At 50.2% G+C, this 22,629-nt stretch overlaps 1 protein-coding gene across 12 annotated transcripts in view; it reads right to left on the minus strand.

Moving 5' to 3' along the window:
- Positions 1-22,629, minus strand: part of ZNF462 (zinc finger protein 462) — a 136,273-nt gene that overhangs the window by 26,281 nt on the left and 87,363 nt on the right. For all 12 annotated transcript variants that reach the window (XR_013814456.1, XM_079789804.1, XM_079789812.1 and 9 more), the window contains 2 exons: positions 4,504-4,765; positions 3,236-3,372 (listed from right to left, as the gene is read on the minus strand). Coding sequence is in view for 11 of the 12 variants with exons in the window: in XM_079789804.1 (XP_079645930.1) it covers positions 3,236-3,372; positions 4,504-4,765 (399 nt within the window). In the remaining variant the exon portion in view is untranslated. The remainder of the gene's footprint in view (positions 1-3,235; positions 3,373-4,503; positions 4,766-22,629) is intronic.

A 22,629-nucleotide genomic window follows, 5' to 3' on the forward strand; every position in this document is an offset into this window, starting at 1 on the left:
AACCAGCTCCCGGTGGAGTCCAGCATCCCCGAGTAAAAATTCCTCCTGAAAGGCAGACCACTCGCCGGGGTTTCCGCCCGCAGCGTGCCAAGTCCAAGGGCAGCAGGGAGAGACCGGGAAGTCATCCGCTCCAACACACTCCGTAAACCATCGCACACCGGAGCGCCCAGACCAAAGGCCCACCCATTATCCCTCGCAACCAAAAGGCAACAAGGGGGAGTTCTAGAAAGCTGTTAGGAATGTAACGAAAGATTCTTTTAAAAAAATCATCCCCTGCCCTGGCCAGTGTTGCTCAGTAGTCAGAGCGTCAGTCCACAGACCGAAGGGTTTCGGGTTCGATTCCTGGTCAAGGGCACGTACCTGGGTGGCAGGTCTGATCCCCGCCCTGGTCAGGGTGTGTTCAGGAGGCAACCAATGCATGTGTCTCTCATATTGATGTTTCTCTCTCTCTCTACCCCTCTCCCTCCCTCCCTTTCTCCTTCCCTTCCACTCTCTCTCTACAAAAGCAAAGGAAAAATATCAGGTGAGGATGAACTACAGCGACATCATCCCCTAACACAGTGATGGCGAACCTATGACACACGTGTCAGCACTGACACGTGTAGCCATTTCTGATGACACGCGGCCGCTGAGGTGGCCGCATGCCGAGGATGAAACATTTGCTGCTCCTGAGGATGAAACATTTGCGAAATAATGTTTTTTCCTCAAAGTGACACACTACCCGAGTTATGCTCAGTTTTTTGGCGAAGTTTGACACACCAAGCTCAAAAGGTTGCCCATCACTGCCCTAACATAACCATATCGAGACACATAAACATAAGCACAACAGCTACTGGTGAGAAGTTATGTGAGCCAGGTCCCCACCCCAGCCAGAGAGTGCGGTTTGAACAGGCAAACACATTTGATGGGGATGGAAGGGAACATGTAATTTCGCTGAATAAGATGGAAGATTGGCCATCTCACTGTACATTTTTTCCCCCTCAATAAAAATGACACTGATCGGATAAATTAGGGGAGATTAGTTCTGGTCCAAAAAGACACCCACCTACAAGTTTCGGTTAAATTCAGTGTCTGTGTAGGTACTGGGGTTACAGGCTGGGAAACAGAAACTTGATGCTCACATGCCAACTGGAGAGCAGTGTTGGCAAATCACACAGCTCCATAACTATAATGCAAGTATTTGGCAAAAAACAAACAAACAAACAAAAAACCCCAAAACTCTGTGTTTCATCCCATAATTCAATCTGTCCACTGCAGGTGCCCAAGGTACATATAGGCAGAGCTACGCATGAGGCATCCTGCTTCCAATGGCCATAAATTTAATGGAAATAGACTCAGGAAACTATCCCTTTGTTCATCGCCGCTCCTCCCATTCCATTCAAGTTCAAGTTCCCGCAGTGCACGAGCCTTGCCTGACTCGTCGTGGCTGTGTCCCAAGAGCTTAACACAAAGCTAGCACCCAGTGAGCGTTCAGTCAGCGGCACAGAGGGCCCCACGGGGAAGAAGGCCTGTGCAGACGGAGGCAGAGACTGGCATGACGCAGCTCAAGGCAGGGGACGCAGGAGCCGCCCGAAGCCAGCGCCAAGGAGGGGTTCCTTCAGAGCAGCGGTCGCCAACCTTTCGGACCGCATGGATCACCAGTGGTTCGGGGACCACCGGTTGGCGACCGCTGCTTTGGAGCCTTCAGGGAGAGCACAGCCCGGGAAACCTCGATCTCAGACTTCTAGGCTCCAGAAGGGTGAGAGAAACTCTTTTGTTGTCGTAAGTCACCCAGGAAGCGAACAGACCTCACCTTAAGTCTTCACTACCTCCTGAAATGTAATCATGGCTGTTTGAAAGCCACCCGCTCCACCTTCCTGGACCCCAAACAGAAGCCTATCGGCCACCGTGAATCTCCCAAGACACCCGTCACTCACTACCTTATCCATACTCACGCACGCCTCACCTCCTCCAGGAAGGCAGGCGCTGGGTCTTACAGGCCCCATCGTACCCGAAGGGCCCAGCACAGCGTGGCGTGTAACCAGCAAAGAACGAATGCCTGCCGGATGCGTGAGTGAGCAGTACGCTCTCCCGCCACAGCCAACACAAACCAGGAGCATTTCCCATTCAGATTTCCCGGCAGCGAAACGGATTCTCTCTTCCTTTCCTCCCTATCTAAACACACCCATTTGTCTGGGCGAAAAGCTAAGGAAAGTTCGATTCTGGCAGCAGTAGCTCCGTCTCAGGACCAGTTCAGCAGTTGTTTTTCTTGCCTTTCGTTGCAAGTATTTTAATTCACCGAGGCTTCAGAAAGACGTCTTAGTCTTAACGCAGGCCCCAGAGGCCAAAGGTGTTTACTCATCCAGGGAGCCGGGGGTGGGGGTGGGGAGGGGGGCCCAGATACAGAGAGAGCCACATCTTGTGCCGAGATCAGCCCCACTCAGCAAGACAGACACCCAACAAGACCAGCCTCCCACTGAGCTGCATTCTGAGTTGGGATGGCCAACCGCGTCCCCCATTAGCGTTTCATCTCTAGCATTTCATCTCGTTCTGCGCCCCCCCCCCTTCCTTATCTCGCTCCGTGTCCCCCTTCCTTGAGTTTGCAGCTCTGACCCTGCCAGGTGGCGGAATGGGGAAAGAGGGAGTCAACTGCAGAGGTGAGGTCTCACCGTTCCTGTCTGCTCGGCAGCAGCACTACCCACGGCCCCTCCCACGCTCTGAGGGGGCACAGAGCCTCCGTGACACATGGGCCCAGGGACCAGAAGCCAGGTGACTGAGGCGGAACCCCAGGCGGGACCCCTCGGGCCAAGCCGTCCTGCCTAAATGTTCCCGCGCTGCTTCTCCCAGCTTGCCGGGGCGCCACTTGCCTGGATTCAAACTTAGTAGAAAAAGAAACGGATTCCCCCAAATACGTCATTCTTTTTTTTTTTAAGTATAGTTGACCCACATTCGTTATACTAGTTAACAGTACAGGTGTACGATATAGTGATTCAACATTTTTATACCTTGCACTCTGATCACCCCACTGACTCCAGTAACCAATCATCCGTCATCATGCAACCTTATCACAATATTATTGACTACAGTCCCCTCCCCCTTTCACCCATCTCCCATCCCTAAACAGAAACCGAACACTTTATTCTTGAAAATGAGAAATTCCTTATTAAAATCCCTAGAATGCCACCCCTGCCCCTGCCCCTGTGACAGGGCACCCTATGCCACCTCCCCTGCCCCGAAAGCCGAGTCGGGAGGTTACCTCGGTGCAGCACGATGTGGTCGATCATGTTGCGCTTGTATTTGGTGTGATAGAGGCAGAGGGGACAGCGGAGGTCTTTGGGGCCCTCCTCGGGAACGGCCGAGTGCCCGGCTTCCACGTGCATAGTAAAGGCAGATCTGGGGGAGAGGCGGGGGACAGACAGGCCATCAGCGTGACAAGGGACCGTTTCACTCGCACGCACACCCCCTGCCGGCGACCTGGCCACGGGCTTCCCGGGACGACGCCCTTGCTCGAGGGCCCAGACCACTGCCGACGCTCAGGGTTGCCGACCAGGAGCTCCTGGGTCGCCCACCCAACAACGGACCGTGGTCGCGCAGTAGTCACTCCTTTTTGGGAATTTTGCCCCTTGGCTGGATTCAAAGTTAGTATAAAAAGAAATGGGTTTCTCCTAAGTACTTTATTCTTCTTTCTTTAAGTATAGTTGATAGAGATTAGTTATACTAGTTTCAGGTGTACCATATAGTGATTTCACATTTTTATACCTTATAATATGACCACCCCACTACTTCTAGTAATTGTCTGTCACTACACAAACTTACAGTATTATTGACTAGATTCCCCTCCCTCTGGTTTCCATTTCTATGAGCCTACCTACAACACTTGATTCTGGAAAATGAGAGATTGTTTACGGAAACCATTACAACAAAATCCCCACGAGAACGCCTTTCTCATCACGCCTGGAAGGAGAGGGACTGCTGTAAAGATGGGTGACTGACCGCCTGTCTCAGGACTCTTCACAGGTAAGGGGGCGGGCAAGTGGGTGAGGAAGCAAGACCTGGCCAATCGGTAAGCTACACTCAGAGCCGAGGTACAGCCCGAAGGCGGAATAGGACTGCTGCCTCCGCTTCAGCCTTCTGGAAAGTTCACAATTTTTTAAAAGTATATTTTTAAATTGATTTCAGAGAGAGAGGGAGAGGGAGACAGAAACATCAGTGATGAGAGAGAATCATTGATCGGCTGCCTCCTGCACGGGGTGTCCACGTTGGGATGCTTTGACTTTTAAACTCGTTTGTTCTGACACAGCTCTTCATCCCTCCCACACCCCCCAAAGCAGTCTTCTGGAACTAGGCTTTCGTGGCACAGACTGGTCCCAACCCCTGCATCACGCCCCCCCTCCACTCCCCAGGCAGGGCCTCCCTTGAGCTCCAGGTAGGAGAGTGTAAGGAGCGTGTGGTGAGGAGCGTGTGGTGAGGGGCGGAGCAGGTGCCGCCGCCTCGTTCTGCGAGGCTGTCCTTCACGCCACTTACTTAAAGCCCGTGTAAAAAGAGCAGTCCTTGCACTTGAAGAGCTTCTTCCCGCCATGCTTGTCCCTGTAGTGGCGCCGGATGCTCTGGATGTAGCCCGAGGAGAATTCACAGAATTCGCAGTGGAGCACCGCCTCGGCTTTCTGCTCCCCGGCGGCGCCGGAGAGCGGCACGGGGCTGACGCGGCTGTTGTTCCTCGCCAGCGCGGCCGACTGGTAGTGGTTCAGCTGCTGCTGCACATCTGGAGGCTCCGAGTAGGACGAGTCTGTGGACAGACGGGGGACATGACACGGACACAGAGAACACAGTGGGGTGACGCTCGGAAACCCCGGACATTTGTTCCGCGGACGCCTTTTAAGGGGAGGGCAACGAGCTCCTCCTTCATCTTCATTTACCCTCAGCCCTTCTCTGGGGAAAGGCGGGGAGGGAGGAAGCGTCACTCCCTTCCCTCTGACCTGGAGGGCCCAGCCCACGTGACAAGAAAACTCCGAGGTTAAAGGTTTCAAGGTGAAGGAAGAAAGGGAACTGTTTTCCGTGAAGGGAACCGCAGCATGGCCACAGGCTGTGCAGGACGCCCGTCCTCGTAGGTGAGACAGATAAACCGCACCACGAGCCCGGGACCCGACGTGGGCGAGGCAGGTAAGGAGGTGATGCAATATCCCCCGCTCTGCAGCCCGGAATCATTCAAACCTTCCCCTCCCCCCAAAAAAAGCCTTCAGCAGAAGCGCTCTGGCACACGGCGCTCGCCAATATAAAAATGTTTTACCTTCACAGTCGAGTGACTTAAATTTTAAAATACAAAAATCCAACAGTGCTCCCCTGGAATGGATGTGTAGAGCTGAGTCAGCATGGAGATGGGGATTTATTCATAAATCCCATTAAAATGAAATGCAAACAGGTTTCCCTGGAAGGGGTTTTGAAGTTCGCCATTCGGATGAGAATGACAGGCACCAATCTCAACCCCAGGAGCCTCCAAGGCCCGGGGCGGAGAGATGCAGCCTCAATGGCTGGGAAAATCGGAGTTTCTTCTTTGAATTAATAATAATAATAATAAAATAATTGCTTTGAAAAAAAGAGAGAAAGTAAGAGAAAGGTCTTGAACCTTTTCCCAACACGCAGCGTTATACGTTGAGGCTGGGAATTCACCGCGGCCGCGGAAGGTGCAGCCCAGGGCGACCGCGCAGGTGAATTTCAGCGGAACTTTCCTCAAAAGCACACACCCGGCTCTTCCCTGACAGCCTTTCAGGAAGCAGGGAGCGGGGACAGGGCTGCGCCGGCCTCCTCCCCGTTAGACGGACGCTTCCTGCTCCAGAGCACGGTCCCCCGGCAGATGAGGAGGGTTCTCCAAACCCGTCCATCCCGCTGGCCTCTTCGTTCCCCAAAACAAAACCAGAGCGGCCTCGCTTACTGGGAAGGCATCTCCTGCCTTCGAAACACTAAGACACGCTCTTCCTTTCTCGCCCTGCTCCCCACCCCCAATCTGTGCTCCTCACGACTGAGAAAAAGCCCTTCGGAAATGGAACACGAACCTGCCAGACGCGCAGAAATGAAACAAAAGGAAACGTGAACAATGCCGGAGCCTCCCTGGGTTCCTTACCAGGTGTAGAGGGAAGACAGGACACACTGAATTCATTCTGCCCGATTCTTTCATCTCCCTTTTCTCTAGTCCTCGACCTCGCCGATGAACCCACTCAGGATCACAACAATGCAATTGTCAACTTCTCATTCTTCCTCTCAATAGCAGGCTTGTTTACCATTTCAGGGACTGTTCGAGAGGTTTCCTATTTAAACCCTCAAGACCAGTCTCTGCTTAAAGCGCCTACAATGAAGCACAAAACGCACCCCGCCTCTCTCGTTAACAAGGCTGGAGCTGCGGGCGCCGCACGGTCCCACCGGCACCCCGGCAAGCCTGTCCCTCCCGGCGGTGCTTGTCCTGGCTCCCTCTTAGCTCCTCAGAAGAAAAGTTCTGTGACCCGCGAGGCCAAGGAGGGGCCAGGACGCTGTCCACTGTCCACAGACATGTCTCCTCAGACGTAGCCCGTTATTCTCTCCAGGGTCCATTGCATATTCCACTGATCTCAAAGCCCGCAACCCAGGACCCTTCAGTCCGCGGACCAACCCTCTATCCACTGAGCCAAATCCGCTAAGGCCAGAGGTAGAATTTGTACAAACATCTGTCCGACTCTAAAGTCTGAGTCTTGTCTATTAGGCATCTGTACCCAATGGTGGGTGGGGGGTCCCGTGATGCAGGTCAGAAGAACGAGGAAGAATATCTGAGAGCCCTGCCATCAATACACACACAGGAGAGAGGGCAGAGAGAGAAGGTGGCGGAAAGGCTGAAATAGGTGAGGAAATAACATTAGAATAGATAAAAATGATAACCAAATAGATGAAAAATAAGATTAAACTAAATATGAAAGAAAACACTAAAACAAGTAGTTTACAGCACATGGGGGTAAACACAGTAAGATTTGTGGGAAAGAGAAACATTCAAAATTTCAAAATGATTTATATTTTTTTAAAAAGGTGTGTGGAGTGGGGTGGGGGATCACACAGGAGACATTTCTACAAGCCTGAGGCACAGTACCCAGAACTGGGTGTCCACCGGCCCACTGGCACGTAGTAGTGAGATGCGTGATCAATTGCCCTAGAAAAACAATGCTCTAAAGTCGTCGGCTGGGGTCTGGCTGGGAAAGGAAAGGCACAGGAGTGCAGACGGGAGAGGGGTGCTTCAGGCTGGGCTTGGACAGCCCAGGACTTCAAACCAGGGGAGGGCTGAGTCCGGATGAGGCCTCCCGCCCTCTCACCTCGGCATCTTCCCGGAGAAATGGGACATTTCTTGCTCTAATCCCAGCTCCTCAGAACACCCACCAAAACCAATTTGAAGGTTTTCTTTTTTCTTTTTTCTCCAGAAATTGGCCAGTACAGACTGACTACTAAAGGAAATGTGACTTTATAAAGGCAAGTGACAGACACACCGTGAACCCTGGAAGGAGAGGAGCACGGCAGAGGGAAGCTTTCTTCGATATTCTGATTCTGTGACCATCTCGGCAACACCCTCTGGCGCCAGGCCACGTGCTGGCTCTCCGAGTTCAAAGTCAGAGAAGACGTGAGGGGTGCCGTCTAGGAACTCGGATCTACCAGGGAGAGCGCAGAGCGGCCGGCGGCTAGGAAAATACAGGCCTGCTCCACATCTAGCAAACCTACTCCACCAACTGAAGGAATAAGAGAGGCCCAGAGAACCAATGAACCGAAGTAACAGGAGGGTCTAACTACAGCAAGACGGAGGAAGACACGCGGAAGAGTCAGCATCAGCTGGGCAGTACGTTGTGGGAGCCACAGAGGACGGCGCCCTGTGCACCCAGTGGTCCAGAAAGGAAGCCACACAGGAGGCCCCATTCTCCACCGCCTGCGGCCGTGTGTGACGGTGGAGAGGTAGCAGCGGGGCCTGGGTGCCGGCAACCACAGTTCGCTCTGTTTGGGCTAGATTTCTGTGCAGTCTTGGGAAACAGGTTCTCTGGTCAGCGTGAATCAAGTGCCAGGAGGGGGAAAAAAAAGACAAAAAGGGATGTTAGGCAAGCCCATTTTAGAGGTGGTCAGGGGGCAAATGATTTAAATTACACCCATTCACTCAGCAAATTTTTACTGAGCATCCAAGTCAACTGTTCTGGGGCAGTCAGACCTGGCCACGGACTTCAAGCAACTCCCTGTCTCAGACAGATGTGTAAATAACTGGTTGTGATACAATGAAAAAAAAAGTCTTAGGAGAGACGTCTGTCAAGAGCTGGTGGAGGAGAAAGAAAAAGCAGTGGCACCTGGTGACATGACGGAACGTGGGCATGAGGGGGATGGAGGGACGAGGTCAAGAGCACCCAAGTGTCCATGAGTAAATTAACTGTATTGGTCAGCGTGTTACCTAATGAATCAACACTAGACATGAAGATACTTAAACGTTCAATTCTCCATATCTCCACCTTAAATCATAAACAGATATTAAAACAACTACATTCTCATCACAACGACTAAAAAGGAACTCAATTCCTACACAGAGAAGAAATGAAGACCCGAGGATGAGTATGAACAAAACGTTGTGTACATCAGAGGGTGCCGTAGGCTGCAGAAGGGAGACTTTTAAACCTTCAAGTTCTAAAACAGCATAGCAAGTTCAGAAGAATGCATAGACGGCAGTTCTCTTCAGAAAAGCAGGCGATTTGGCAACTAAAGGCTGGTGGTGTAAGGAATCCGAAAGAGAATATTACCTGTGGATAATTTAACCAAACACTGTCTACGGCCAAAGCATGGGGGTGGGGGAGGGAGTGAGAGCCGAATGAGCTGGGATTGCAGCCCACCGTTTCTAGTGGAGAAATTACAGAAAGTCTGAGCACAGCGCACCGACAATGACAAGAGGGCAGCTAAAGGCATACTCCAGCCATTCGCCAGGAGAATTCTGGAATGCCGCGTAACTTCCATCACACAGCTGCTAATGAACTTCAGCAGAGAACAGGAATGGTCTAAGAGTTTTCGTGCCTGTGACAGGGGCCCAGGTGTCTGCAGTGACAAGTCAGAGGATCCTGCTGCCGTGGGAAACGCAGAGAGATGGTCCGCGCCTGCATCCGAAGCTGAAACCCTTTCGAGCTTTATGGCTGATGGGCTCCTTACACTCCACGCACTGAACACTGTCACGTCTTTGCCCACACATCACCTTTTACGTCTGCGAATGGCTCAGCACTTCCTTTAGAGTGTCACACGTCTCCCGCAGCAGCACACTTAACCAGCTATCTCGTTCTAGAGACATATGCATGACCCCCCCCATCATTTCCTCTCCGGTCCCCGGCCTTCCCTTCCCATTGTTCCTTCAGATCCTCAGATCCCAGATGGGTGACTCTAACAGCCGCCTAACTGGTCCTCCTTCCTCTGAGGTCTATTCTAGGTTAGCCCGCATACACATCAAAGACGTCTAACACATACCTTTACGATTAGGATATGATTATGCCTCGGTGCTCAAGCATTAAAGTCTCCTGTCCTGCTCTCTGCACATACAGCCCTTCAGCCTGGTCCTAGGCCACCTGTCCAGTCTCACATGTCCAGCCAGCTCCCGATTTCTTGCACCTTCTACACGTGCCATCGCCGGGAGGCCGTGATCAGGGCTGCCTGGAGCTCGTCCTCTGCTTTTTGCCTGGCAGGTTCCTAGCCACCCTTCAAAACTCAGCTGAAACGTCACCTATCCTGTGAAGATGTTCCCCAGCAAGCCAGAAAGAACTCTGCTGTCCTCCGTGCTGGCCCACACGCGCGCCTTGTGATGCTCACCCTCATCTCCTTAAACCTCACATGAGACTGACACCTTCTCTTAAGCAACCTCCACCACCTTGGCCAGATCTATGCCTTCGACCTTCAAACATCCTGACCACAAAAGACCATGCTGACAGTGTCCCTGCTGGCGTGTGGGTCTCTGAGCAGGCCCATCCACTTCTGCTTCCAGCAGTTGAGTTAATGCTATCAAGAATCAGTTTTGCCCTGGCTGGTGTTGCTACGTGGTTAGAGCATTAGCCTGAGCACTGAGAGGTCACAGTCAAGGGCATGTACCTGGGTTGCAGATTCCATCCCCGGCCTGGTCAGTGCACATTGTGGGAGTCAACCAATTGATGTGTCTCTCTCACATAGATGTTTCTCTCTTCCTCCCTCTCCCTCCACCACTCCCCCTGCCCCGCTGCCTCCTCTCTTCCACTCTATCTGAGAATCAATGGAAAAAACAGCCTCAGGTGTAGATTAACAACAACAAAAAAGGAATCAGTTTTACTTCTTCCCAAACTTCTTTGTACCAGTTATATTTGCTACTGAGCTTCTTCAATTTAATTAATATCATCTACAATGATGAAATGTAGGTATAAAAGGTGTCATTTCTATGAAAGCTACATTGAATGCTTTGAAAAGTCAAGTTGCTAAAAAAAATTACTGTCAAATGATGTTTTGGCAAGACCAACTGTGAGAGACTGAGGAGAACATAAAAGTCTAAGAGGACTCTTCTCTCAGATTGTTCCATGAATGTCTAAATTATCATTCCACTTAAACAATGCGGAAACTGGAAGCAGCATACGAATCAGTGTAGGTGACTGTGGTTTATGCGAGAGGCTAAAGAGAAAATCCAACCCAAGGACCCAGACTCCAACACACACACACATGACCCTACATCACATAATACAGGCGAATAAACATACTTACATTTTCAATGCAAATAACATGCTTAAGGCATTTTAAAAAGAATTCCCTGGATGGAGAGGCTTTCAAACGTAACGGAGAAACTGTAGGCCTCTTCAAATAAGAGAGTTTCTACTGTATCTATCTGTATGTTTGCCCCCATTTTTTACTAATTCAGAAAGTATTTACTGCAGCCTTCTATATGCCAGGCACTTCTGAGCGCTTTGGATATATCAGTGAAAACGAACAACAAAAACGGAGCTTACATTTTAGATGGACAGGAACAGTACCTTCTGTGCTTTATATAGCCTCCGAGACTCATGGTTCTTTCATCAGGTTACTAAAGAATAGATTTGCTGGGTTGTGGACAACTTTTTTTTTTTTAATCTCCAGTCCTATCTATCTATCTATCTATCTATCTATCTATCTTAGGTTATGAAAATAGTATGTAGCATACTGCTGTCAAGATGATTCACACTCAAGCCGTTTTTAAATAAAAAGATTTCTTAGGTTCTATCTGAATTCCTCTGAAACTCGATTGAATTCTCTTTCTCAAGATACCTGTTGTTCCCCGTGTGCTATTAACACAGAGCCGAGTCTGGCGCGCACAAGAAAACCACCAAGAACAAATCACCAATGCAACTTTCCAAGTATTTCCGTCAAAGAGTCTCAACGTGTCCTCTTCTCTCCGTGGGACATTCCAAAAGGAAATTTATATTAGAAGCGAAGCTATGGATCACAAGCCATTCCAACTCCTTCTGGACAGTGTCTGAAGGGAACATAAATCTCTAGAGGCAGCCATGTTATTTTATTTCCTCCTCCTGATTATGCCTTGAAATTCTCCAGGCCAAGGACTCTGGCACCGCCTTGTCTCGTGTCATCAGTGGAGTTCTCTGGCCTGGATGCACGAGATTATGATACAATGGCCAGGGGGACAATGGGCACTGGGCAACTATATATAGGAATTCTGGGCTTGGTTGTCATGGAAGCCAATGGGAAAACAAACGCCTAATCCTGAAAATAAGGCTGAGGCCAAGCTTGAAGGAAACACACACTAAAAACTTCCTGTCATTCTGATGAGTGAAAACAAAACCTTGCCGTAGGATCAGGGAACAGATGAGGAAACCCCCCAAACCAAACAAAATGTTAGTCTTCAAAATGACACACACGCAGCACGGCAGGCGCTCTTGTTGAGATGAGTGTCCCATCGTAGATTTAAGTTCATTGAAAGGGTCTCTCAAAGGCCTGTTTTATGAAGCTTCGTGTTCTCGTTCTCCCTGTATTTGGGGGGGGGATGCAGGCAAGTCTGCCCTAGGACAAAGAGGATTCCTGGACCTGCGATTCATTGGGTCCTGTATGTGGGGACAAGCCCATTTGTCTCTCTCTACTTTTTCCCCAATAGCATCACCATCCACCAGCCAATGAAATCAGATCAGATCCTTGACCCATTTCTTGTTCTACAGTCAGTGGGGGAAGCCCTCTTGGTCCAACCTCCTGAGAAGCTTAATGCAAACCACACACCATTCGCTGCACTGCTCTTGTCCGGGCCCCTGCGGCTGCCTGCGGTGGACCCCACGGCACAGCCTTCCCAACTGGCTTTCTAATTCCAAGTTTCTTCGCCCTTAAGATTCCTTTCTTTTCTAAAAGCAAATGTGAGGGTGGGACCCACCCAAGCTGAGCCCTGGTGGCTCTCCATCTTCCCTGCCCCAGCCCCACTCCACACCCACACCGCTCCCACGCTGCGCTGACCACGGCCACGGCCACGGGGAAAGCTCCGGACGGCACCCCGGGTGCTTCCGTTCACGGCCGCTTTGCACATTGTCGCGAGGCCTTTCTTCTACTTTTCAGCCTGGCAAACGCTTATCATCTTTCAAAACTTATCAGTTCAAATTCACAACCACTACGGAGATCTCTGATCTTTCCAGATGCGCATTCAGTCCCTCTCTGAGCTCCCCCACGCGTTCCCATCATGCTGCTGTGGGGCCTATTTATTTTACCTCCACCAGACTATGATCTTTTGCAAGCAGGACACCCATCTATCCATCCACATGTAACTTTTCATTCCATTGATTTATTTAATTTTTTTAAAATTGATTTTAGAGAGAGGAGAAGGGAGAGACAGAAACATGGATGAGAGAGAAACACTGATCGGCTGCCTCCTGCCTGCCCCCCCACTGGAGACTGAGTCTGCACCCTGAGCATGTGCCCTGACCTGGAACCGAACTGGTTACCTCCTGGTGCATGGGACGATGCTCAACCAACTGAGAATTACACTAGCCGGGCCATGTGTAACTTTAGAAGTTCACATCCCCCAGAACTTAGCTCAGGGCCTAGCCCAAAACATGTGGTCAATAAACATATTCCACAGATCCAAAGAGTTCAAACAGGAAAAAAAGTGCTCTGGAAAACCCAGATTTAAAAGGAAAACCTAACTAACCAAGCCCTCGCTCTCTCTCTCTTTGGATGCTGAGGTTAAGAGAGCCTTCCCACTGAAACATTGACCCACTTTTTAAATTGCCTGGAGAATGGCTTCTAGAACATTTGAGAATCCGAACAGAACAACATTCATAACCCCTGGCCATCCAAAAAAGCCAAAAACGTAATTTCTGGTTTTGACCCTGAATCAACTCTTAAATGGATATTAGGCATCCGGTAGCTACGTTAGAAATTTCCATATGCAACTGTCCCTCCCTCCTTCTTGTACCCACTGGTAGGCACAGGGGCTTGTGCAATGCACAGGTGTAACAGGTGCCGTGTACCTGAATGCACCAGGACTTCTTTAGTCATCTCCTAAGGCCGTGAGTATGGAGCCCTGGTGACTACGAGAAGGTCCTTGCGGATTCCTTTCAGATGTTTAGCACTGCACTCTCACCGGATAAAATGTTTTGCCCGTTTCCCTCCGTCAGAAAAGCACTCATCCCGGGTCTGTAGTGTTCGGACCATCCATTCTGCAGAACCACCTGTTGCGGCTCAAAAGCAGTGATGCTTCACATCGCCCAGCCCGGCAATGGAGAAACACAACATGCCCAGGGCTCCTGCAGCGCCCCCTTTCCAAAACACGGCCCTGTCCGGCCACAGTCACTAGTGAGCATTGTAGGTCTACTCCCTCTGAACTATTAGGTAACTGGGTATCCGACTGGTAGTTCAATCACCCCCATCCCTCTGAACTAAACAGTATTTGGACCCCAAAGTGCCTGTTCTTAAATATCCTCCGTAACACAGGCTGGAGACTTGTAGGGACACAAGTGAATGTGTGGTGCCTTTTTCTAACGTTTTTTGGGAGGAAGCTCGGTGGCATGTGCCATTGTTAATTGAGACGCTCTTACAATACCAAATGCTTAATTCACCTGTGACTCTTTTGAATCAAGTGATGAGGAAGTAAGGTTTCCTGCTGTTTGTTTAGACTGTATAGATGTCTTTCCCGCACTGACAATCCAGGGCAAACCGTTGAGTACAAAGGCCTCTTTATATCAGTGACTTGGCCTCAACCGTAGAGAGCCTGCCAGCAACTTCAGGTGATAGCTGGAGCTCAGAAGCCACGGCCAAGGCCACAGTGCTTCCTCCTCAAGACCCAACCGGAAGGGAGATGCCTACGGACTGCAAGGAGATGGCGACAGCACACGGTGCACGATGGTAGTGCAGTGAGGGCCCAGATAGGGGGTCACTGTAGAGATTTCTGAAAGATCAGACAATCAGGAGGAAAGAACACATATGAAGGCACGCATGTATACTTAGACACACAGACAGCTCAAAGTGATGACATGGGAAGCAGATGGGAAAGGCGATGGTCGGTCAGGATCGGGAACAAACAGCCACGCTTCAAAGCCGAGTTTCTCTAAAACTGTCCCCCTGCAGCGGGAGTCTCTGAACCAACAAACCCAGTGGGTCGCGGACCCTTTTTCCTTTCCTTTTCACCCATTCCCATGCAGTGTAAGAAGATTCTGGCAAAGGGTTAAGCTATATTTTTAATCACCATTAAACACGACATCAGCGATTTCAATCTTTTCCTCTCACGGCACACATAAACTAATTACTAAAATGCTGCAGCACACCTAAAAATATCTATGATAATAGCAGCGTAATATGCTAATTAGCGCTAATTAGACCGGACATCCTTCCGGATGAAGCCACGGCAGTGAGGGAAGCCCGGGTCCCGGGTCCCCGAGAGAAGCCAGTGCGGGGGGGGGGGGGGGAGAGAAGGTCTACTCCTGCATCAGGCCTCTAGTATTATATATTTTGCCAATCTGACAAAAAAAAAAGTATAATTTTGATTCATTAACACCAGATGGCTATTGTTGTGTTGGCTACCGTCATTTTTTCACTTGACAATCTCCAAGAAGTCAGTGCCCCTGACTCAATAGTCGGGTACTGCATGTTTTAAAAATGCTTGCGGCACACCACTGAGAATCACTGCACTAGGTGCTTCCTTTGGGGCAGTTCTTACTCCAAACTCACCCACAGGAATACCGCTCAGCGGCACTGGGCTCAGGTGTAGGGCCTAGGCCTCCAGGAAGCCAGAGGGGTCGGGAAGTGGGGTCCAGGTTCACCTCCTGCTGTCTCAGCCAGGTCTACGACTAGCAACTGTCAGGTGCTTTTTACAAGGTCACTCGCTGACCTTCACCCGGCCCTTAAGCAATGGAAATATGACGTCCCACGACACAGGCAGGGACACAGGCGATTTCTCAGCTCTCCTCCTCACCCTGTGGAGACTCGCAGCGAAGCAGACCTCTGGTTCCGCACCTGTAGAATGGAGACGGCACCACGGGCAGCTCCCCAGGTGCTGCGGGAAGCCCAGGAGACCAGGTGTGAAGCACAGGGCCTGGCGCACAGGGGGTGCCGGAAGGGTCTCAGCGCCACAGGTGTTCAGGCCGACGCCGTACGATTTTGCACCGAATTATAAATTGCCTTTTGGGGTTTGCGTTTCCTACAGATGAAAGAACTTGGTCCCTTGGCCGGACAGCAGGATGGAGAGGCGCGGCGTCCCTGACGCTGCTCGGAACAGATGCCGCGAGCGTTCCTCCCGGCGCCAGGCTCGCGGCAGGTGCGCGGCAGCTAGTGTTTGACTGATTGATTCTGGGCAAAGCCAACTGCACTGCTACTTCTGGCAACAGCGCGCCAGCTTATCCCGCAAGTGGAGGTGGCTGCAAAGGGGAGGGGACTGGCTGGGAGACCGGGACTCAGGCTCGACCCGAATGACACCCCGGATTCAATGAGTCACCTCCATTTTGTTGGGTAACAATGCGCAGAACGGCCCCAAGTCAACCTGCTACAAGAGGGCTGGTGAGAGCACATTCAATTCTCAAACTTTACGGGCTTTTGTGGGCAATCATTCTGAGGTCTACAGCATTTCCCTTTAAATCTCTTTCAAGATCACCTCCAGCTTCCGAGCAAGGTAACTGGGTATCCGACTGGTAGTTCAATCACCCCATCTCAATGACCCTCTCCCACCCCACCTGCTCCTGCAGCCCTGTCCTTGCCTCCCCTTCCCCTTGTTCTCTTTCTCTCGATAGCACGTCTCACCACCTGATCGGATATGTACTGGCCGACTGTCTGGTTTTCCCCACTACCTCTGAGGGCTTTGCACGGATTGTTGGATTTTAGTTCATGACGGATGAGGGCATTTAGCCTTGTGTACGCCATAAGCGTCTATAGAGGCAAGGATGGTTTCCGTTTTGGACGCGTGGCAGTTAACTGGTTAAACGCAGCCGAGCGTGAAGCATTTCCCCAATGCTCAGCGTGAGAACCCGCAGGGCCTATGCCTTACACCTGCCTTGGAAGTCTATGCGTGTCTCGGCCTTGTGGCTGCCGTGGCCAGTGTGTGGCACCATCAACACCAGCACTCAAGACCAGATGCAGTCCCTCCAAGAACCCGTCTCACTGCCCGTGGCGTGCAAGGTAACCCAAAAGTTAAACGATGGCCTCTGCCTTCAGGACCGGTGGTCTCGGGGGAGATGGACAGACAGACAGTTACAACAGAGTGTGATCAGTGCTATGATCCCAAAAGGAGTTCAAAGATCTGCAGGAGCAAAAAGGAACCCCCCCCCCCTCCCGGGCCAGACAGGAAGACCAGGGAGGGCCTCTGGAGGAGACGGGATTCCCGTTTCCAAGGACAAGTAGGCATCGGTCAAGTGCATGGAGCAGGGAGGAGGGTGCAGTGGAGAAGCGTGATCGGGAAGAAGGAAGAGCAGGCAGGACCGTACTGTAGGGACAGGGCATCGGCGTGGCTGCAGCGCAGTCCACAGGAGGGAAGGAGGGTGAGAATGATCCCAGAGAAGCGTGGGGCCCAAATACCAGCCTTCCATGCTGAGCGCAGAATTTATTCTGATGGCAAAACGGACAGCCACTGGAGGCGAGAGAGAGGCCGCACATTTTTACCTTTTCTGTGCCATAAACCGCACCCATAGCCCGACCAGCTCTCTCGCAGAGGGGAAAGCAGCTGAGTATAAGTGAATTTCCACGGCGAAAAAAACAACCAGCAGCACGACCCCGTTGACGACAAACTGCAGCAGACCATGATTCCACACTTTGTTTTGTTAAGTAGAAAACACCAGTGTAGGGCCTTTTCTCCTCTGGGTTTTACTAGGAGGTTGGAACTGTCCCTTTGAAATTCAGTGCCTGCCCTAGTCCGTTTGGCTCAGTGGATAGAGCATCAGCCTATGGACTGAAGGGTCCCGGTTTGATTCCGGCCAAAGGCACATGCCCAGGTTGTGGGCTCGATCCCCAGTAGGGGGTGTGCAGGAGGCAGCCGGTCAATGATTCTCTCTCATCAATGATGTTTCTATCTCTCTCTCCCTCTCCCTTCCTCTCTGAAATCAGTAAAGAAATATATATTTTTTTTAAAAAGCATTTGGACTGATTCGGGTTCGATTCCAGTCAAGAGCATGTACCTCAGTTGCAGGTTCCACCATGGCCCTGGTTGAGGCCACTGAAGGAGGCAACCAATTGATGTGTCTCTCTCACATCGATGTTTCTCTCTCTGTCTCTCCCCATCCCTTCCACTCTCTCTACAAAAAAAGAAAAGAAATTCAGTTTCTAATGAATGCACTACTCTTACAGCTGGAATAGATTACGGCCCCACCCAGGGGAAGGGAAGATGGGAACTCAATCGGCTACCTTGTCTGCTCCCCACCACCCTTCACGTGAAAAAAATGACAAGGAAGTACAGGAAACCAAGCGGTATGTCCATGTGCTGGCAAACACCAAAAACACACAGGCATCAACCAAGATCCCGTAGTCTGTTTTCCAAATACAGGGCCCCAGCAACGTCCCCAATGTTTCTAGATCTGAATTTTACTCCCGAGCTTTCACACCCATGTGCCAACCCAAGGACACGTGACACACATTTCATGGGCTCATTTAGATTCAACTCAATGGTCCAAATTTTACCTTGGAAAGCGACTCAATATCCCTCTGGATTCATTAGCTTTTTATGAATGGTTTGTTTGATCACCACCAATGTTTTATCGGTTGCGTGTTAGGAAGCTGACAGACACAAAGGTCACACCAGATTGTGTATTTCACGGGCTCCTAGGGCATCAGGGGAGAGGACTACAACACACCCTAACGTGAGCGCTCAAAGAAAGGAGCGAATGCCCACGGGCATCTCTGTCTGTTGTGGGCAGAGTGGCCAGAAGACAATGGGGCTCTGGAGTCAGGGAAAAAAACTCAAATCTTGATTTACTGCTTTACACTGTTGCAATGACTATTTACAGGACACAACTAACTTTCATTTTACATTTGCAGGAACGTCTACTCTAGGAAGGAAGCGGCCCTGTGCCAGATGGTGAGAATAGAAACATGAGCAGGACAAAACCCTAAACCTAATGAGCTTCCTTTCTGGCAGAATGGACCCCATGTCCCCAGGGGAGGCAGCGCACAGCACGGTGGGATTTCAGAGGGAGAGCGGACTCCTACCAGGGACGTTATGAGAAGCATCATGGGAGCGAAGCCATCAGCACGTGGCTTTGAAGGACAAATAGGGTCTGGTCCTGCGGAAACGGAGCCCAGGAGGGGCATGGGGAACGAGAGGTTGGAGTTATTTAACCGGCATGTAGAGCTGGTAAAGACTCTTGAACAGAAAAGTGGGCAGAGGACCTGAAAATATACCTCTCCCAAGAAGACAGACAAACAGCCAAGAGATAAATGAAAAGATGTTCAACCTCACTGGCAATCAGGAAACGCAAATTAAAACTACAATGAATTACCACCTTACACCAGTTAGAGTGGCCATTATCAACAAGACAAGCAACAACAAGTGTGGGAGAGGTTGTGGAAAAAAGGGAACCCTCATTCACTGCGGGTGGGAATGTAGACTGGTACAACCATTATGGAAAGCAGTCTGGAGACTCCTCAAAAAATTAAAAATAGAGCTGCCATACAACCCCACTCCTGGGAATATACCTGAAAAACTAGAAATCATTCATACGCAAAGATATATGCACGCCTATATTCATTGCAGCATTATTCATGGTAGCCAAGAGTTGGACACAGCCAAAGTGCCCTACGATAGAGGACAGGATAAAGATGTGGTATATATACACAATGGAGTACTGCACAGCCATAAGAAAGGATGAAATAGCGTCATTTACGACAACATGGATGGACCTGGAGAACATTATGCGAAGTGAAATAAGTCAAACAGAAAAAGCTAAGAACGACACGATTTCACTCACGTGTGGATATAGAACTAAAACTTATGAACACAAACGCAGTGTGGTGGTTGCCAGAGGGAGGGGTGGGGGAAGAAAGGGGTCCTAGTATGAGGTGACAGGAGATTTGACTTGGGGTGGGCACATGGTCCCATATACAGATTTTGTAAATCAGTAATCCACACATGAAACCTATACGTTCATGTTGACTAATGTCACCCCAATAAAATTTTAAAAAATACTCTTGAATAGGAGAATGGTATGACAACCTTGCTCAGAGACTGAAGGGAGGCGTTTGCAGGTGGGGTGGATATGGTGATGGCTCAGGCAAGAGATGGGGATGGGAAGGAGGGGGTCAATTTGCGAGGAAGTGAGGAGATGGGCACCACTGGGCTGACTAGGCAACCGACTGGCTGATGGAAGGCGGGTCCCAGGAGAACTGAAGACGCAGAGGATCCCAGCGGATCCCAGCTGGACACAGGACGTTCGGGAGGAAGTCAGTGAGTTCCAGTTTAGAACCTTTGACGTAAAAGCTGAGTGAGGCCTGCAGGTGGAGAAAGTGAGGAGCACATGCAAGGAAGGGTCTGGGGCTGAAGCTGAGAGGCGCGGGCCGGAGGTCGAGATTCTGGCATCATCAGACAAGCGTGGATCCATGTGTATGTGAAGGGGGAGCAGAGGAGAGGACAGGGGCCCTGACCAGTCGCGTGACGGCAGCTGGAGGAAGAGTGCTGAGAACAAGGCAGAGAGATGGTATTGCCAGAGGACAGCCCGGAACACACGCAGGCCCCAAACCCAGGGAGGAGGATTTCCCTGGGAGGAAGGTCAGCAGTTTTAAATGCCACGGACAAAAAAAGATGAGGCGGGAGCAAAGGCCATGGACTTGTTGGTCTGAAGTCGCTGTCAACGCTCGGGAAAGCCATTTCATTAAGTGGTGGGGCCAGAGTCCCACGGCGAGGGACTCCAGAGAAGGAGAGGGGGCAGAGGGAGGCGGCGGCGGGAGCGAACAGGCCAGGAATGACTCCTTCGCTGGGGAAAACGCCCCGGCAGGGTGCCGATGGGAGGCCACTGCATCGGAGTGGCTTCAAACCAATGCCGAAGGCACAAGACAGATGCCAGCTGTTCAAGGCAAGACCGAATGGCAAGCAAATAGAAGTTGGGATACCGATCCCTTTAAGAGATTTGGAGGCGAAAACTGCAATCGCAGAAACAGAATGACAGAAGGTCCTATCCAAGAATGGTTCTAATAGTTAAAACACAGAACACTTTCCTGGGGCTCCTATAGCTTCTTTTCTTAGACTTTCCAGGGGGAAAAGAACACCTCTACGAACTGGGGTTTGGGGGAGCAGTGTGACGTAGGACACAGCACTTTGGAGCCAGGCGATGTGCACCTTCACTGCAACTCTGCCGGGGGTGACTGTGGCCTTTCTTAAGCCCGTTTCCCCCTCGCTCCTCGCAGAACATTTGGTCCTGTCCAAAACGTCCACTGAGACACTCGGTCCACGCCCACAGGTCCTGGATATTTGGGCCTGTCCAAAATGTCCAGGGACACATCTGGTCCACATCAAAATGTCCTTGACGCGTAAACCCCGGTCTTCTGCAAGATTCGAACCCTGACCCACCCACCCGACCCCACGGGCCATGGCCAGCGAGGCTCCTGAGGCAAGACGAGTTCTTGGCATACGGTCACAGTACAGTTATTGGGCCCATAAAACATAACAGTGCTCCTCATTTATTAACCCTATAAACCAAAGTAGACATAAACATGATGGGCTATTTGAACCCAGAGCTGTTTTCTAAGCATGGATAGAAGGTCCTGTCTCATGGGATGTTTATGTTGAATCATCAAAGATTTTTATTTAGCTCACTCATCAACGAGGGAGCCAAAAAGACGTCACAACTGGTCAGAGAAGGTTTTTTAAAAAAACACGTGTTTATATGAAGTAAAGGAAGGCTTAAACGAGTTTACACACAGATGCAAAAACTTATCTCTCCACAGGCAACAATCAATTGCACTCTAAACAGACACAACAGATTTGTAATATGGGAAGAACCATTTGCATTAATATCAGTTTTCTATTACTTAAAGGACTGTCAAATAGCTTGACGAGAATGAAAGGTGGGTGAGCTAATCAAGGCACCCACAGATATAGATCTATGCCCATTTTAAAGTTTTGTTTTTTTTATTATAATTTTTCCTAACTGAGCTATTAAAAAAATAAGACAACAGGCTGAAAAATGGAGCCACTATGCTAAGCCCACATCACCAAACTGAAACTTAATTTCATTCGTTTCAGCTCTCCCAGAAATGGAACCTTCCACCTGTCAATCAGCACTAGTGGGAAATCAATTCAGACCTGTCACCCTGCAAAGAAGTAACTCTGCAATGACTAACCCCCTCTTCCGCCCAGTGTAACATCCTGTTCCTGCTCCCTTCGGCCTGTGAGTCCTTCGTTTTGTACAGCCCCTCAGAGCTCCTTTCAGATGACTGGACACCGACTAATTCATCAATCGTTGAATAAAGCCAGTGAGAGCTTTAAAATTTACTCAGTTGAATTTTGTTTTTTAACAGAGTTAAGAAGTAGGTTAAGCCAATAACGAATTGGTTACTAGATCAATACTAAGTACTTTCTATGGGTTTACGGGACAGACTGGGATGGGAAAAGTGGAGAGTCTCTCTCACGTCTGAATGAGGCACTTAAAATGTTGGTTACGGAGCTATGGAAGGTGCCTTCTCTTTCTCCTTTCTCCAATCGTTTTCCCCTAAGAATGCTCGGGTCCACCAATTCCGAGCTATTAATGCCCTCACTCAGGGAAGCGATTGGTCTGTAGTAATCAAACGGCAATAGCAAGCGGCCTGCAGGGTCCTGGCAATTTCCAAAGAGAGTTTTCGAAGCTGAGAGACGCTCTGTGAGTGGCCCCGTAGTTGTGTGTAAGGCATTTCAGTGCCACGGGAGGTCCCAACAACAGACAGGAGCACACCTTCCCCTCGAGCAGCTCAAAGACGAAGGTTTTGTAGGAACAGGGCGGGTAAGGAGAAAATGGCAGGGAGGGAACAGTTACCCCTTCGTTTTTAGTGAAAACAAAACAAAACAAAACAAAACACACACACACACACACACACACACACACAAACTCTTGATCACCACCACCACCATCATTATCACCAGCAGCTTCAACAGTAGCAGATTCACAGACGGAAACCCTTTACAAAGCCTGACACAGCTATAAAATCGGTGGAATCGTTTTGAATCATCTCCTTACTTCAGATGACATGATACAGGGAATC

The sequence above is a fragment of the Cnephaeus nilssonii genome, assembly GCF_951640355.1.
Source record: "Cnephaeus nilssonii genome assembly, chromosome: 14".
Lineage (NCBI taxonomy): Eukaryota > Metazoa > Chordata > Mammalia > Chiroptera > Vespertilionidae > Cnephaeus > Cnephaeus nilssonii.